Source organism: Neopsephotus bourkii, unplaced genomic scaffold, assembly GCF_033783945.1.
Source record: "Neopsephotus bourkii isolate Nb327-2 ecotype Australia unplaced genomic scaffold, CSIRO-AGI_Nbou_v1 NB_1768, whole genome shotgun sequence".
Lineage (NCBI taxonomy): Eukaryota > Metazoa > Chordata > Aves > Psittaciformes > Psittacidae > Neopsephotus > Neopsephotus bourkii.
The window spans coordinates 2,327,108-2,343,458 of record NW_026902242.1 but is presented as its reverse complement, the minus strand read 5'-3'; the positions used below and the strand labels follow the sequence as shown (position 1 = coordinate 2,343,458).

The window sequence follows — 16,351 nt, the reverse complement described above, 5'->3', positions numbered from 1 at the left end:
CCAATTAAAAATCCAAATGGGAATAAATTTTGCTTTGAGTCTGTCATATTAGTTTTCTTTGCAGCTTCCACAGTCCAGGATACTGGAAAACAAGGATCTGGGTGCAACTAAAGTAAAATAAATGCCTTGCTGTTAAGTCTGTGATTAAATCAGACTGAGAGGGAGAGCTATAAAAGACAAAAAAAGAGCATGATTCATAGGATCCACCATGTCATCTTACCTTCCTTTATATATACTAAGCTGTTAAATCACTCCTTCAGTGTCATAAACCTGTCACCATTGTCTAAGCTTATTTTCATGAAAGGGTTCAGGTCTACACCTTCCCACTCATGAGTTTTCAACTTGAGAAGTAGCAGAAGCCATAGGATTCCAGACATCTATATGCATTTCAACTTCTTTGGGTAATCATATAAAACCATTAATTACAGTACTTGCACCTGCATTAGAATTTATGTTCTTTCCAGCTTTAGCTCTAGTTGAGCAAGATTTTTTAAACTCATCATTTTATCATTTATTTTTGAAATTCCACCTTGTCTTTCCTTTCCCTCCCATCTTCACCCTCCCTTACTCCCTTCAGCGAAAGACAGAAAAATGTCACATCTAATACAAGTAGAAATATCAGGATTGCTAAAACAAGAGGATGGGTTTGACCCAAAGCTTATGAAAAATGAGTATATATCTACTGTGTACAAGGAGCTCTGGATTAGGGTCTATACATTTCTGAAACTGTGTAACTATGAAAGAATCGCTATATTAAATTAAGCTGCATTATGCCTCCAATCAACTTACACTTGCTTCTGTGATATCAGTCTCTGCAGGAACACCTGGACCAAACTCCTCATTAGTGGAATCAGTTGCTTTCTCTTCATATTCTTTATATTCATAAAAATCATATTCGCCTAAATCTCCATCTACCAGCAGATCAGATTCACTGAGGTCTACTCCTCTGCTTCCATATTCAGTTTTTTTATCATAATCCTCTCCAGTTATGTATTCTTCGGCAAACGCTTCTTCAACAGGCTTTTGCTATTCATAGCAGTGCAAAGATTTGGGAATAGGAGGAATATGTGCGTTATTGTTAGTAAAGCAATGTGAGCATATGCTGATCCACCATGATGACTTGTCAAAAGAAGAAAGAACAGTAGAACTACAGCATATTGTCTTTTAATTAGAGTCTGAAGGAATGGAAGCCCAGCCTTTCAGAGTAATTAAAAGATATTTAAAATCTTTGTACCACTGTAAAAGTGGTACAAAGAAGTAATGCTTTCATATGCTTTTTTTTTTAATATTTCCAAAACCACTGAATTCAATAGATACAGTACACTGTTTGTACTGCTTGCTTAATGTTACTTCAGTGTCAAATATAGCTATATTTCCCTGCTTGGTTTCACACTTACAAGGATTCATGAATAAACACATGCACTACAATGAGTGGATAACTTCAGACCAGTAACAATTTACAAGAATACAAACATCACTTTAGTTAAGCCCAGGCCTCTTCATTATTTTGTATCTATAAATACCAAAGCTGAGCTAAATATTTCAACTTTTTTTCTCTTTTTACTGATTTTGCAGTTTATTTATCACTCAGAGTTCTTGTCTGTCATGGTAATTTCTGTATTTTTTTTGTCCAAATTTTGTCAAATTCGGTCAGCAAAACTCAGACTGATTTTAACATTTATGAAATCTAAGCTTTCAAGTATGTAAACTGTCAAACCAAGCAACTAACTTACAAGCACCAAAGCAGTTTAAAAGAATTGATATATTTGAGATGTACAAAAACATTTTTGAATAAAAAAAGAGGATTGTTTTATTCTGTTACAGAGGTCTCTTGAAAGCATGATTTTGAAAGAAATCAAAGTTCAGATACTGTTAATATGAGTATGAGATGATCTAAATATTATGATCTAAAAATAAATATACTAAGATGCTAATCAACATCCAGAGTAATTAAAAATATTTTGATCTAATCAAGACATTGAAATACATTGCTATTAAAATAGAAGGCCAGACTAATGAACAGCTGCCTTATTCCAAGAGCTACAGGACTATGCCTTTTGCCTTACAGCTAGAGACAATGCAGATCTGAAATAATTCTAAGCCAAATATTGCCTTTCCACAGAATTGCTCTTGCTACAGACAGCTTTTAGCACTTTGGATCTACCCCATTACAGCTGTTGTACAATTGGCCTATAACTGCCCAATAAACAGCATGATTCGAATATTCCTCTATCAGTCAACTTGTGAGAAGAAAATCTAACACAAGAACAGTTCACAGTAGAATAAGGAAAATATACCTCAATTCACCTTTACCTTCCAAGATACATAGGAGGAAAAACAAAAAGAAATGGGGACTCGTTTTCTCCTTTCAAATGTTCAGGGAGCAGTTTTGTACATCTTTTAAGCAATATATCTTCATTTTAAAGGAAAATGTAAAAAAAAAAAATAAAATGAAAACAGTATTTCTTATAATCAGCCATCATTTTTTCTAAAACTAGCATTAATTAATATGCATACATATTAATTAACACTGGTGTAGTAATCTTAGCAAAATAAAGTTTAGGCCTGTAACTGTGGCTTTCTAAAAATGTGGTTTCTAATGTAAGTCAAACTAATAATTTCAATTTTTTTGACAGTTCAAAATACAACATTTCATTTGAATAGAACCTCAGTGAAAAACAATTTGGTTTTGTTATCTGAAGATGAGGCCCTTGGTGACACGGTTTTGTGGTGTTTTGGCAGTGCTGGGGAAATGGTTGGACTTCATGATCTTAAAGGTCTTTTCCAGTGTGGTTGATTCTACGATTCTATGAAGAATTTATTAAAGAAAGAAGATCTATGAAGAACTATTAAAAGGAAATGATGGCTCCTGACTCAACTTCAATATGCTGCTATGGCTGCAGCTTTTCTTCGTCTTGTGTTAGGCTTGTTTTATGCTGCATTTTAAGAATCACAGGAAAAATGAGAAAATTCACTTCTTATTAGATCAGGAGGAGGACGATATCTAGTATTTAACCCAGTTTATACTAGACATAGCTCCATTCACATTCACACTGAATGCAACAACCCTGCGTTCCCACAGCATATATCACTGAATGATTTCCAGAATCATGAACTGTACAGTCTAAAGATTCAACAGATCTCTACAGAATTAATGAGAGTTCTGCTCAAGAAAACAGTAGGTTCTGAAAGTAGGCCTAGAAAGCATAAAGTCGCATTAGCTGCTGTTGCAGACTTTTACGTTCATGGAGATGGACATTCATCCTTTTAAAATAGGTTTGTGGGGTTTTATAATCACTGTTACCTGGCAGGCAAGTATTTTTGCCTATGATTTTCTCAAGAATCCTTATTACCTCATTTCTTTCAGTAGTTCTGGAGGGAGCTTCTGTCTGTGGCCCATAGTCATTTTCAGCTATGCTATACTCTTGAAATCCATCCACAACATTTGCCTAGTATTAAAAAAAAAAAAAAAGTACATTATTAAAAAAAAGTGCTGTAGGAAAAATTTCAGAGTTATCACTTTTATTCAGGTTACAGTATTAGCCAGACGTATTCATCTAATGGGGTTAGGTATATTTTTTTCTTATTATTAGAGATCTTCCAGCCTTGGCCTGGGAAAGATCTTTATTATTTCTTAGCTACCTTTACCCCTAGTTTGCCTTTTGTTGCTGCTTGATAACTTTTCTTCTTCTTGGATGCATATTTATCAGATTTTTTGGTTGTGGCCTTTTGGGGTTTGTCCTTTGAGCTAGTGGCCACTGTCCTCTTCTTCTTTTTGACCTTGGCTTTGTTTTTCTGTAAACATTATGAAAGACGGAATGGGAAAACATAAATAAAACGGAAGGAAAATTGAGAAAGCATGAATGAAAAAAGGGTAATCAAACGTGAGATGAATGCTGTCAGCAGTGAGACCTTCCATCTCTAACTGAAAGCAAACGTTACAGCTCCAGAGTAAAGAAATGAGTGAAAGGAAAACATTAAGCTTATGTAAAGAAGACACAAATTGACAAACCATGTGGTAGGGGACAGCTGGACACCACACAACAAACAGATCACATTCTGTTACCTCTGTTTGCGCTACTGTGTCTTCAAACACTGGGGGTCCCTCTGTTACAGAATCAGTTTCTTTATAATCTGCATCCCCATACTCATAGTCATATTCGATAAAATCTTCTGGTGTATACTACATTGCAAATGGAAAAATATCAGGCATTCCCATGTTAGTGGTAGAAAACTAGATTAGCAATACTGGAAAGCATCTTAACCTTTACTTATGAGTAAAGCTTAAGAAAATTAAGGTCGTATGAATAATTCAATATAGTTATTCATTTGGAGGAAAAATACAATTTATTTCTTTCAAAGCACAATACGAAAGTAGTAAAAAAGCAAGGAAAAAAATCTATTTTATTGGACTGCACAGAAGAATCAACTATAATTTGGATTCCTGGGAGAACTGATTCGGAGAAAACTCCAGGATGGAGAAAACTCCAACTGATCTTTGTGAAATCATATGCTGGTTTAATACTTAAATTATGAACAATGGCTCTTTTCACTTAGAATCTTTTACCTGGGCTTTTTCAGGTGACCATGGAGTGGAGACATGCTAATATCTGTCATGAACAGGGTAAGTAATTTCAGATACAGGAAAGAGGGCACAACTCACAAATAACCATGGCTATCCTCCTCTTATTTGCTGGAGAGTTCTCAAAACCTTGGCAGTTCCACGGTACACATTGCCTAAGCAAATGCTTCACTGGTATAATTCCATATAAAAGTCAGATCTGCAGCTGCTGTAAATTGCTCCGTTATCTCTGTATCTACAGTAACTAGTATCAAATGAAGATATGGCCCACAAGGCTTTTACAAGAGAAAATGAGTTTAGAATTGGCTTGTGTGATGCTGTGAACACTATCTAGGAAGCCAGGAACTCCTGAGCTGTGATCTTGGCTGTGCAGTGAAGATACTGCTCTGGATATTATGTGCACCAAGTACTGCTCATCACTGAAGAACGAGAGCTTTAATCTGTGTTACCACTCCTGTTACGCTTGAAGCTACATAAACTGGTTGCTCCTGTAAATTAAAGCAGTCTCATGGCTGCTACCAATCCTCTTTACATCCCCAGGGAACCAAAGGAAGGTGGAATTGTGGACAGAATCTGGCTAGATGTCTGCTTTCCCTTGTTTAGGAAGAAATATTCTGATGGGCTTTGTGAGCCAGACATTTCTGAAATCTCTCCTGTTACAAATCAGCATTGCTGTTGCTGAAATGAAGACAGTATGTTTGTTTCATTAGCGTACTGAGTGTTAGTACTTCACACTTCAAAATGACTCTGACGATTCACAGAAGTCATAAATATTATCAACATCATAAGAGGCTGACATTTGACAAGAAATTATAGATGAGTTTAAAACAGATTTCTACATCCCAAGCTATTTTCTACCATGTGACCAAATTACTGGTTTAACCATTTTCTCTGATACAAATCTCTGATACAATTTTCCGATACAATTCTTATACTTTTGATTTTAATGCAAAGAAAACATGGAGAAGTTAATTTCCTCAGGAAGTACAAGACTAACACAGAAAGACCTTAATCACTTAAAAGTCCCTTTACATGGGTTTCTGTTACTTCACTCCTGTAACTCCTCAGAGTCTTACTATGACCAACAGCTTTTCTTGAAAAGAAGACACAGAGGTTTTTAAGAAGTCAGATGTTTGGTTGTCCTTTTGATTACTTCTTCACCCATGCACATGTAACTTGGTTACTCATGAGATTCAATGAACATATAGAAAAGAATGTAACATAATTTTGGTACTTGTCCAAAACTATATTGCACATTAATAAGAGAACATGAGGCTACGCTTAAATAACAAAACATTTATCCTCTCTGTAAAGTACATCAGTGCTTTATATCTGCCTGCTATATAAACAATGCTTTGATTTCATCAGTGGCATCACTGGCATTACAGAAATAAGTTGATTCTATTTATACTTTTCAAAACCAGCAGCATTTTAGACAAAACTGGTAAGTAATATGTGATTATTCTCTCTCTGTTCAGTAAATCAGCTTCAGTCCTAATCCCAATGAAGTCAACATCTTTGACTTTTAAATGGTATACAGGGCCTCATTGGTAGCAATGATTCATTTCTACAGATGTGTAAATGTATAAAAACATTTTTTCTTGTTTGTGCAGTTCTGGCAATACAACTCAATACATTTCATTGTTTTTAATGAAGTATGCCACTGACATCCAAAAATGAAAACAACTGTGACAGGTTTCTAGACCATAAGAAGCCACATAAAGGAAGTAAAAAAAAGAGATAATCTCATGGATAAAAACAGCCCTTTTGAAATAGTTACAGAATAGCACTGAAATTGCTTTATTTTCTTTGAAATTATAAAAAATCTGTGTAAATGGTGGAAGACACCTCTTCAAATTGAGTCATTTCACCCTACCAGTGACAATCCGTTACATACTTCTAAATGCTTCCTCAGACAAACAACATGAATCAAACACTCTGCCATGTAATCTTTATTGGCACCGCAACAATGCGCACTACCAATGTTAAATATAATCCAGCATCTTGAGGGGTAAGCACAGGAATATCTTTGAGAAAATTAATGTTTCATTAGCTGGATTTAAATTTAAATACAGAATCACAAAAGGGTTTGGGTTGGAAAGGACCTTCACAGCTCATCTGGTCCAACCCCCTGCAATGAACAGGGACATCTTCAACTAGAGCAGGTTGCCCAGAACCACATCCAGCTTGGCCTTGAGTGTCTCCAGTGATGGTGCACCCACCACCTCCCTGGGCAACCTGTGCCACCCTCACTGTAAAGATTTTTTTCCTCACATCCAGCCTGTATCCCCCTCTTTTAGTTTAAACCCCTCGTCCTGTTGCAATAGGCCCTGCTGAAAAATCTCTCCCCATCTTTCTTATAGACCCTTTTTAAGACCTGAAAGACCACAATAAGGTCTCCCCAGAGCCTTCTCTTCTACAGGCTGAACATCCCCAACTCTCCCAGCCTTTCCTCGTGAGAGGTGCTCCATCCATCTGATCATTTTTGTGGCCCTCAAAGAGTTGAGGAGCAGAATCCCCTCCCTCAACCTGCTGGCCACACTCCTCTGGATGCAGCCCAAGATAGGATTGGCCTCCTAGGCTGCAAGTGCACACTGGACAGGGTCATATCCAATCCTTCACCCACCAGTACCCCCAAATCCTTCTCCTCAGGGATACTCTCAATCTCTCTCCATCCCCCAGCCTGTATTGATACTGGGGGTTGCTTGACCCTCATGAGGAACACTGCACTTGACCCTGTTGAACTCATGAGTTTCGCATGGGCTCCCTCTCAAGCCTGTCCAAGTCCCTCTGGATGCCATCCTGTCCCTCAGGTGTGTCACCTGCACCACTGTGCTGTTAGAAGTCTGGTTTATTAACTTCCAAACACATAGATTTCCTTTTAGTAAGCACTGTACACCTACCATTGTAGACCTAGAATTTAGTAAGCATTCATTCCAGCGTTCATTTTGACCAATTGGCAATTCAAATATAACTCTGTGTTGGTCACTATTATAACTGCTTTTCAAATGTGACTAATAAAATTATAACAGTGGGCTACAAAAAGTTCTTCAAAGGCCATAAAGTAAACAGAAATGTTGACTGGAAAAAAAGAAAAAAAATAGGAAAGGAAAAATATCTGTGCCAAGTATCTCAATATTAAAAAAGAAGGTGGTGAATAAATTGATATTTATATTAAGATCTGCCAGAGGAGTCATTTGGAGAGCCAGATATTTATGAATGAGAACTAGAAATCATTCATACAAAAGAAGCATGAGAATGTGGAGAGACCTACTGCATCATGCATAACCACACAGAAAATATTTTACTTCTGGGTATTGTGCTGCAGTCAGTTCTTGTAAAGAAAATGAAATTTTTCTGACATATGTAAAATACTACCATACAGTCAGTGGTACATTTGGGTTGCAATGATATGCACCACACAGACAACAAGAACAGGAATGGACGGGAAGAGAGGAATGACAGTTTTCATGCTGAAATCTGACTACTGCCAGGCAAGTGAAGATCTTCACCATGGACTTTTTTTCTTCTTTTTAGGAGTACCAGAGGGGCATTATGGAAATTCTTGAACCTACAAGGTTTACTAGGACATGTGGCCACCATGCTAAAACCATACTGAAAGGGTTTCTAATTGCCAATAATTTGTAGTCCCCCTAGTACAAAAGTGGCAATATGCGGTAGCCCTAAGCTTCCCGCATAGGAAGACATTAGTCTTAGCAATCCTTCCTTTCCACGCATTTTTTGCTGAAAGGCCAGCAACTCTAGTTTTTCACACCAGCCAATAAACAGAGAGAATATGTTTTGTGCTGTAATGCACAGGTCCTGTTGCAATTAGTGAAATATAGATGCAAAATCTTCCAGGTGTATTTCCTGAGGCAAAATCCGTCCAGATGGAACAACGTATCTCTGCACCCCTAATTGGTCTATAGGTGAACTTTAGAAATACAATTTACTCCACAGCATAATTTTATCAACTCAATCTGATAAAGGCTAATCCTCTTTTTTAAGATGAGTCAATGGGACTGGTGAAGCGCTGACCAGTTAAACAAGGACTAAATTTATAAACTCCAGGAACAGATTTAATGGAGTGAATCATTATTCCCATTGGGCTTTAGTCACCTGCGGTGAAGCCTGCATCTCAGGCTTATGCTGCCATTAACAGTCAAGACCAGATACGTGCCACACATCCTTTTGTTTTCTGGAGCTACATAACTACGTGGTCACTTTTATCAGGTGATGAGATACATCAGCATGACACACTTATTTTGAGGCCTCAACAAACCTTCAGCAGTGTGTCTTCACATCTCAGTGTTAACATTTTTGAGCGCAAAACCCATCTCAGGCCTTGCTATTAGCTCACAGAAGTTGGGGGGGTTCACAGAAATCTACTGTGGTTGCACTGCTAATCAGAGGGAAAAGAATAAGTAGACTCTTGAAAATACAGCAGAAAGCATCTAGAACTTCAAAATTAATTAATGCAAATGGAAAAGTATCTTCTGCCACTTTCTGAATTTAGTCAAGACTAGTAACTAGCAAGAAATCAAAGCAGGAAATGAAAGCAAGTATGACACGGATGAAGAATTTACTGAAGGAAGCATCATTTGTTTTGTTAGCTCTATACCCAGGGAAGCTAAATACTGGCCAGGAATGCAGACAGAGAATCAAGAAGCTGGAATGGGATTTAAAGGGACATTCAGCTTGTTGATCATCCTCATGATCCTTTTATGGGTACAGCAGCCAAGCGCAAAATATACCTACCCCAGCTGTGCAGCACTACTTCAATCCTGCTCAAGAGATCTGTCTATGGAAGTTTACCTAAACCCTAATGCTGCTAGATAATGGGATGGCTACAGAGCTGAAACAGTAGAGGTGAGAGTCACAAAGTGGTCATAGTAATAGCAAAATATATACAGCTCTATTAACTTTCCCAGTGATTTCGCATGAACATCAAAAAGACTGACTCAATATTATGTCTTCAATTTGGACAACAGCTGGAACTTGATGAGAGATTTCAACTAAGAGCCATCAGCGGACACATACTTCAAATGCGATGCAATTTTCTGTTGTTATTCTTCCTTCTCTTGTAAGACCACCAATAGTTACAGAACAGCCCATTCTTGTAATGGAAATTGCATATGACTGTTTTCTTAGAAATAAAAGAAGAATAAAACCTGCTGTTTCTTGATGGGACAAAATCTTTCCACTATGACCTCATGCTTTCTTTACCAGAGTGATTATATTACACTACCAGATCATCATGCAATTCCAATTAAAGAGATGAACTGTTTTCTTCATCAGATGAATTTTAGAAGCAGATCAGCAGCATGCAAAGTCTATTTCAACTTTGGAATGACTTAAATATTCTGAAGTCAGCCTTACTTTGAAAACGAATTCTTCTACTATGCATACTCTAAAAATCTATTCCCCCCACCCCCATTCCAAGATGTAGATTTTAGCAAGTTTTGCTTTACCTTTCCAAATTACAAGGAAGTAATAATCCAAATCCTAAACTAAAGAACTGTCATAAGATCAATTTTTCCATTGCCTGAAGATTATGCTAAATCATCTATCTAGCTAAAGAGGCAAAGATGACTTTGAAACACGCTAGGCACACTAACACAATAAAATAAAAACGAGAGTTCTAAAAATTAGATGCAGTAATATAAATAAATGTTAGTAGATGTCTTTCTTAAGGCAGAAGGAAAGTTAAAAAATCTAAGATGGCCTCTTCTTATATTGCTCTTAAAAGTAACACAAGCAGAGAGCAAAATCTTCAGTTTCGAAAGACAGCCTCTATCAAAAGTAGAACAAAACACTTAAGTTTCTTTCTCATATTATTGCGTAAAGAAAAAGTCTATGCAAAGAGAGCTTAGAAGCTCTCTATTTTTAACACCTGACAAGTTAGCTAACTGCAGTTCTAAATATTGCATGTTTAGAACGTGTAAGCGTGAAAATAATTCTTTCTGTATTCTTCAGAAAACTCGTCTTTCTGATCAGTCAAACATCTGAAAGGACACTAAATTAAGACAGGCTGAAAGGACAGGCTGAAAGGACAGGCCTCCAAATCGACATATTCATGGAACATTTGCACCTTTACCAAGTTTGTTTCATTAAAGCCAAACATTTAATGTCTTCAAGTAATCCATTTGTTTGGAATAGGTCCAAGATAAATGAAGCAGAGTTACTTTGGGGAGCAATTTCTTCAGCAGAAGTCAGACAGTGTGATTTACTGGGTTGCAAAAGAATCTTCCAAGAGATTTGAAAGCCTCACGGCTGTGCCCATTGAAAAGTAGACCTGACACTCCAGAAAATACACTGACCAGTATCAAGGAAGATTAAGACTGGCTAGGCCTTCCCCTGCTCTAGTTTCTTCGAGTTGGTCAAGCATCTGTGATTGAAAAGGAATGGCATTTAATACATTTCCATCTGTAGTAGAAAGGGTTCCGAGAAGAAGACAGAGGCCAAACTATGCACAAAGTCTTTAAATGAAAAGCATAGGTATGCATCTTCCTTAGCTAAACTGATCTTGCTAGTTTTAAAATTGAATCCCCATATTCAATCCTTAAAACCTAATTATATGTTCAGCATGAAACAAACTTAATGATTACTGAATTAATCATAAAGCTCAATATAAGGAAAACTTCTGAAAAACCACCAGAATAAAAAAGCTAAGCTAAGCCAAAATAATAAAACAAAATAAAACAAAATATTAAATTAAGTGGAATAAAATTAAAATAAAATAAAAGGCCCTGTTCTCCCAAAGACACTTTTGTGCAAATGGCCAATTTGCACCATGTTCATCAACCCTGCAAGGGATCTGAATGGCTAGCACCAGCGGCTCCAGAGTAATTCATGTTATCATTTAATTCTAACACTCAGTGTATTACTATGGCACCATTAGTGCTAGCCTTTTAGATACATTGCAAGGTTCATGAAGATACCATACTGCTAACGATCAGACTTCCTTCTGTAAAATACTACAATGGAAGGATAACAATCTAACACAGAGAATGCTCATTTCTCATTCATTTCCTCTCCCTAATTCATACCAATTTACTTGTTTTCAGCTCTTTGCCTTATTTATGTAAAAAGTCTCCAGAATTTGCAGGCCATAGAAAGATTTTGCATGGTCCAATGACTGTGACACTAGACTGAAATCATGCTAATGCACTCTTATAATTACTTTCTAAAGTTTTTGGCTAGTTTGTTTTCCACTTAATTCTCTTTATCCAAAATATACTTAATCACACCAAATATTCTGAACTCTTTAGCAACCCTCTCCTGACATAATAATATGCAACACTGAACCAGTATGTTAAGAAGCCTGTAGAGAAGGGCAGAATATAAGATATGTCCTCTTTTTATAGGCTTGCTAGGTCTGTGTCTTTATTCAAAGCTTGCTGGTTTTGTGAATCCCATGCTTGATTCTTCCTGAGGTTTATTTAGGGTAACCTCAGCGTTTACTTCAGGGATGAAGGGACCCTGCAAGTAAAAAGCAGGCAATGAAATTCTCTCTGTTGCACCACCAAAATCACAATTTGAATCTGATGCTAAAGGTAAAAAGAAAATGCAATAAGAAAATCTCAATGCAGCACTTAAGGTATCACCAGCAAAGACACTTTGATTATAAATCAGTGTCCAGTAAACTTACATATGAGTGCAAAGTCAAGGTCTTAAGGCCTTGAGATGAACTCTAACATTTTAAGAAGCAAATATTGCACTCCTGATGTTGCATTTATATGTATCTTCAGATTCATTTAAGAGAAGATTACTACAGTATATTCCATCATTTTTCTCATTTTATGGTTGGTAAATTACTTTTAGTCTAGATGAAGTGTCATACCCTGCCCCCAACAAACACATAAACAATTCCACCAGATGAACTGAAAAGATGACACAGGGTGGAAATACGTACAGAAAAGGGAAGTATTCATTTAAGCCACACTGCTATTGAAAAGAAATGCCAGAAAACCTACAGTCTTTAGTATTTGATTGCTCCTTTGCAGATAGAAACACTGCCTTTTGGACTACACCCAAATTAATGTTGCCTTTAAACCTACAGCATCTTAGCCAAATTTTCTCTCTAGATCTCTCTTAAGAAATCTTCCAGCTTTTCAGAATAACTCCATTCTCAGGCTGTGAACTCACCAGGAGACTACAAAGGTGTGTGATACCAAGATAAAACCTGTTCAGCTTCTGAGGTGCAACTCCACAAACATAATTTACTATTTCACTGACAAAAGTCAACCACTTCCTTTGGATTTTGTAGTCAGTGCTGGAAACACATACTAATGGGCTCTTCAATCACATCATCTGTCTTTCCTCCAAGCCACGTATCAGTTTCTTATTCTGGTCTGCAGTATTTCACAGGCTCAGAGACATAAAGCCAGAAGGGACTATCTGATCATCTTGACAAACTCCTTCATACTTTCAGACTTCAAAACTTCTTACAGTTACCCTATAACTGAGCCAATTAAAGTATGAATGACATTTCCCAAAGCTTTCAGAAAGGTATCTATCATTGGCTTGAAGATATCTAGATATACACCATTTTGGCAATTTGTTTTTACATTCCTCAAAATTTTAGTAGATCTTTTCCTACCTGAATTTTCTTTCTTTCCTCCTGCCTACTCACCCACTCCCCACCGGTATTGTATTTTTGTGAGGGTACTTTGCATATGGTAACTGAGCAACATTTCAAGCTTATGTCATTACTGTGGACAAGTCAAACACATTAAGTTTTCCAAACACAAACTCAAAACAATTATGTGGCTTTTACCTGAATCACTGGGTTGCACTAGATGATGGGAGCTGGACTAGATCATCTCCAGACATCCCTTACAACCCTAATGATTCTGTGATTTCCATTTGTTTTGGTACCAAGACTGTATGTGATATTCTGGTGTATGTTTCAACCAACAGTATAGAGAGATGTAATATCACATCTGCATTCTTATTCCTTTGCTTACAAACCAAACCATGCACTGTGGTTTTTGCCAGTTTTGCTTTGAGTGCTCATGTACAAACTGTTTCCCTGTTTTAACAACCAGGATCTTTTGGGTCCAACAAATATTTTCAGCTTCTGCTGGCTTAAACCACAGCTGACACTGAAAGACACAGCTCTGCCTAGCCACCAGACAAGTGTTCTCTCTTCCCTCTTTCTATCACAAAAGTTCAAGTGAAAATACGGAACATGAAACCAGAAAATCAATCTAGCTAAACAGTCATCTTTTCCTATTGGCTTTCAGCTTGATTAGTTTCCCAGTTTGGTAAAATATGTATTCCCAAAATTGCTTTCACTGATATAACAGCAGATGAATGGGGATAATCTGATGCACACAAAAGATCTTTCTGTCAACATATGCAAGCAGGCTGCACTGCAGTGTGTATTTCCTAGTTCTTTGTGCTTGCCCTGCATTTCTTTCTTTTTCTTGTATGTCTGTAATATTGCCTTTAGTTGTGGTATCCTCATTCCCGCTCTGCAACATTATGACTGAAAAATTTTAATAGTATCCATTTTACATTCATTTCTATTGCTAGCGCAATTCCTCTAAAACCACTCTAAGCTTAATTCCACAATAGCTCTCTGTTTACAGGAATTCCTGAAATAAGGCACTCTGATTTGAAGTTTCTTGTCAGGTACTTATACCACGCAATACCTTCTTCCTTTGTTCATTCAGATAGCGCTATCAAACTTGCAATGGTGTCAAAATACACAATCAGACATTTTAAAATCCTTGTTTTCCATATAGTAGAGTTATAATGATAGTTCAATTTTTTAGCACTTTATTTAATCTTCTGTAACTTCTTCCAGTACCTAATAAGACTTGTTTCATTTCTTTCTTGAAAAATTGATTATTGATGTGATTTCATAGGCTACCTCTCGAAAGATAACAAAGTAGCCAGCTTTAACAAGCTGCTTTTCTTATCATATAGCAGGAAAGTCTATAATTCTGTGCAACTCAGCCAATCATTTATTCTATTGCATATTCATCACATTGATAGCATTGCCGACGTATTATTTCAGGTTACTATTACCCAACACGTTAAAGAGATCCACCGACTTCACTAAGAACAGTCATACAAAGTTATAAACTCACGGATAGCAACAAGGAAATTCTGGTTTAGCTTGGAAAGCAGAATAATTCAATCACCATTCAGAGAAATACATGGAAGCAATCAGAAATGGCATTTCTCTCTTTTTTTCTAATCCTTTAGCTCTTTTCAACCCTTTCCAAATTGATTTTATAATGTTACACTGCAAATTCAGTTCTTTGATCTTTTTTCTCTGTAGGTACTCCCACACACTAGATGTGTTATCACAGGGAAAAAAAAATAGGTATTATAAAAACACATTAAAGAAAAAACAAACACTAACCCCAAGAGCAATCTTGCAATGGCTGCTGAATTAACAGTATTTGCCAACTCCAGTTGCAACTGCATTAGGCTATAGATGATTTCTGTTCAGGACAATAGTGCTAATTGTTCGATTTATGGCTCCCTTCCTTTGTTTGGTGCCCCCAGACTGCTTACAATACATGTGGAGTATATAGCTGGGAATTCTATAATATGCATATATGTGTGCACGCAGTTTTTCTAATTATAATGAGGCTTATTTTTCTTTTGATCTACAAATGAATACTCTCAACTCATGCTAGTGTTAAACAGCTTTGATATAGAACAAACATAAAGTTTGACAGCAGGAAATTTAGCTTATCATCCATTATTGAGGGAATTTAATCCTTAGGCTATTTTATTCATATTCTACATCCTTTAAAAACATTATATTACACTCTAAATAATTCAGTAGTAGCCATTGCTGAAAAACGAGCACAACTATTCATTATTCTTTACCTGGCATAGATTTTGAACCTACAGTCTGATCCCAGACTGTGGACTCCAAGCCTCGTTCACACTGAAGGACAGGCGCCATCATTGCCATCAGTGATGGCCAGAGCAAGCAAGTATTCACAATCTTTCTGTGCCATATTAACTCCTGCTTAAGAGCTGATGTGAGTCTGGAGGTGACAGCAGTCCCAACTTAGTTATTTTCAGTATATAGATATATTCTTCTTCAAGAAATAAAATCTTCTCCCACAAAGATCAGTTCACTAGATTAACTAATCTTCAGTCTTATTTCAAAGCAGAAAAGCATAAGCCTATTCAAACCTTCCATGTCTTCACACCGGAAACAGAATCAGTCCTAAGTCACAGTGCAGAAAAGACAAGGAAAGTTCCCAAGCAAAATTTCAAATTTCTTTGACACGTAGTAATGAGGAAAAAAAATAAATTGATTCTGCTATTTTTTATTCATTTCCCATAAAGTATCAACAATATGCTTTCAGCTTGTTCTGTTTTAGAACATAGCGCATGAAGATCCACGCTGCCAAGCACATCGGCAGATGGTCCTACAGAGCCCTCATGAAGAGACCAGTCTCCATACACTGTAATGTAGTGTAAATGCCTCTGTGTACGTGTAACTGACTTGACACATCTTTAACTGTACCTATGATGCAATGGATGTGGGAAACCCTTTAAAATAAGTTCTGGGGCCTGTGGATCATTGTCACTTGATGACATAATTTTCAGATAGAAGAAATAGTAACAACAAATAAAATTATCATACATTTAGGAAACATTCTGTCACAAAATTGGCTCAAAGCAGGCATCTGAGAACAATTCAGCAAGTTTTAATGGTGATTTCTTGAGCAATCAGTAGCAATAACCAGTCAGATCACACACGGTTGAGTGCATACTAACTGTCCAGAG

The 16,351-nt window shown here is 36.8% G+C and overlaps 1 protein-coding gene across 15 annotated transcripts in view; it reads right to left on the bottom strand.

Moving 5' to 3' along the window:
- Positions 1 to 16,351, bottom strand: part of LOC133225979 (collagen alpha-1(XI) chain) — a 462,534-nt gene that overhangs the window by 103,726 nt on the left and 342,457 nt on the right. The window contains exons 6-9 of one of the 15 annotated variants that reach the window (XM_061378994.1): positions 4,067 to 4,183; positions 3,643 to 3,795; positions 3,354 to 3,449; positions 790 to 1,026 (exon numbers count right to left, since the gene is read on the bottom strand). The exons of 8 other annotated variants lie outside the window; for them this stretch is intronic. In XM_061378994.1, coding sequence (XP_061234978.1) covers positions 790 to 1,026; positions 3,354 to 3,449; positions 3,643 to 3,795; positions 4,067 to 4,183 — 603 coding nt within the window. The remainder of the gene's footprint in view (positions 1 to 789; positions 1,027 to 3,353; positions 3,450 to 3,642; positions 3,796 to 4,066; positions 4,184 to 16,351) is intronic. 6 more of the 15 variants (XM_061378995.1, XM_061378998.1, XM_061378997.1 and 3 more) reach the window with 6 other exon arrangements.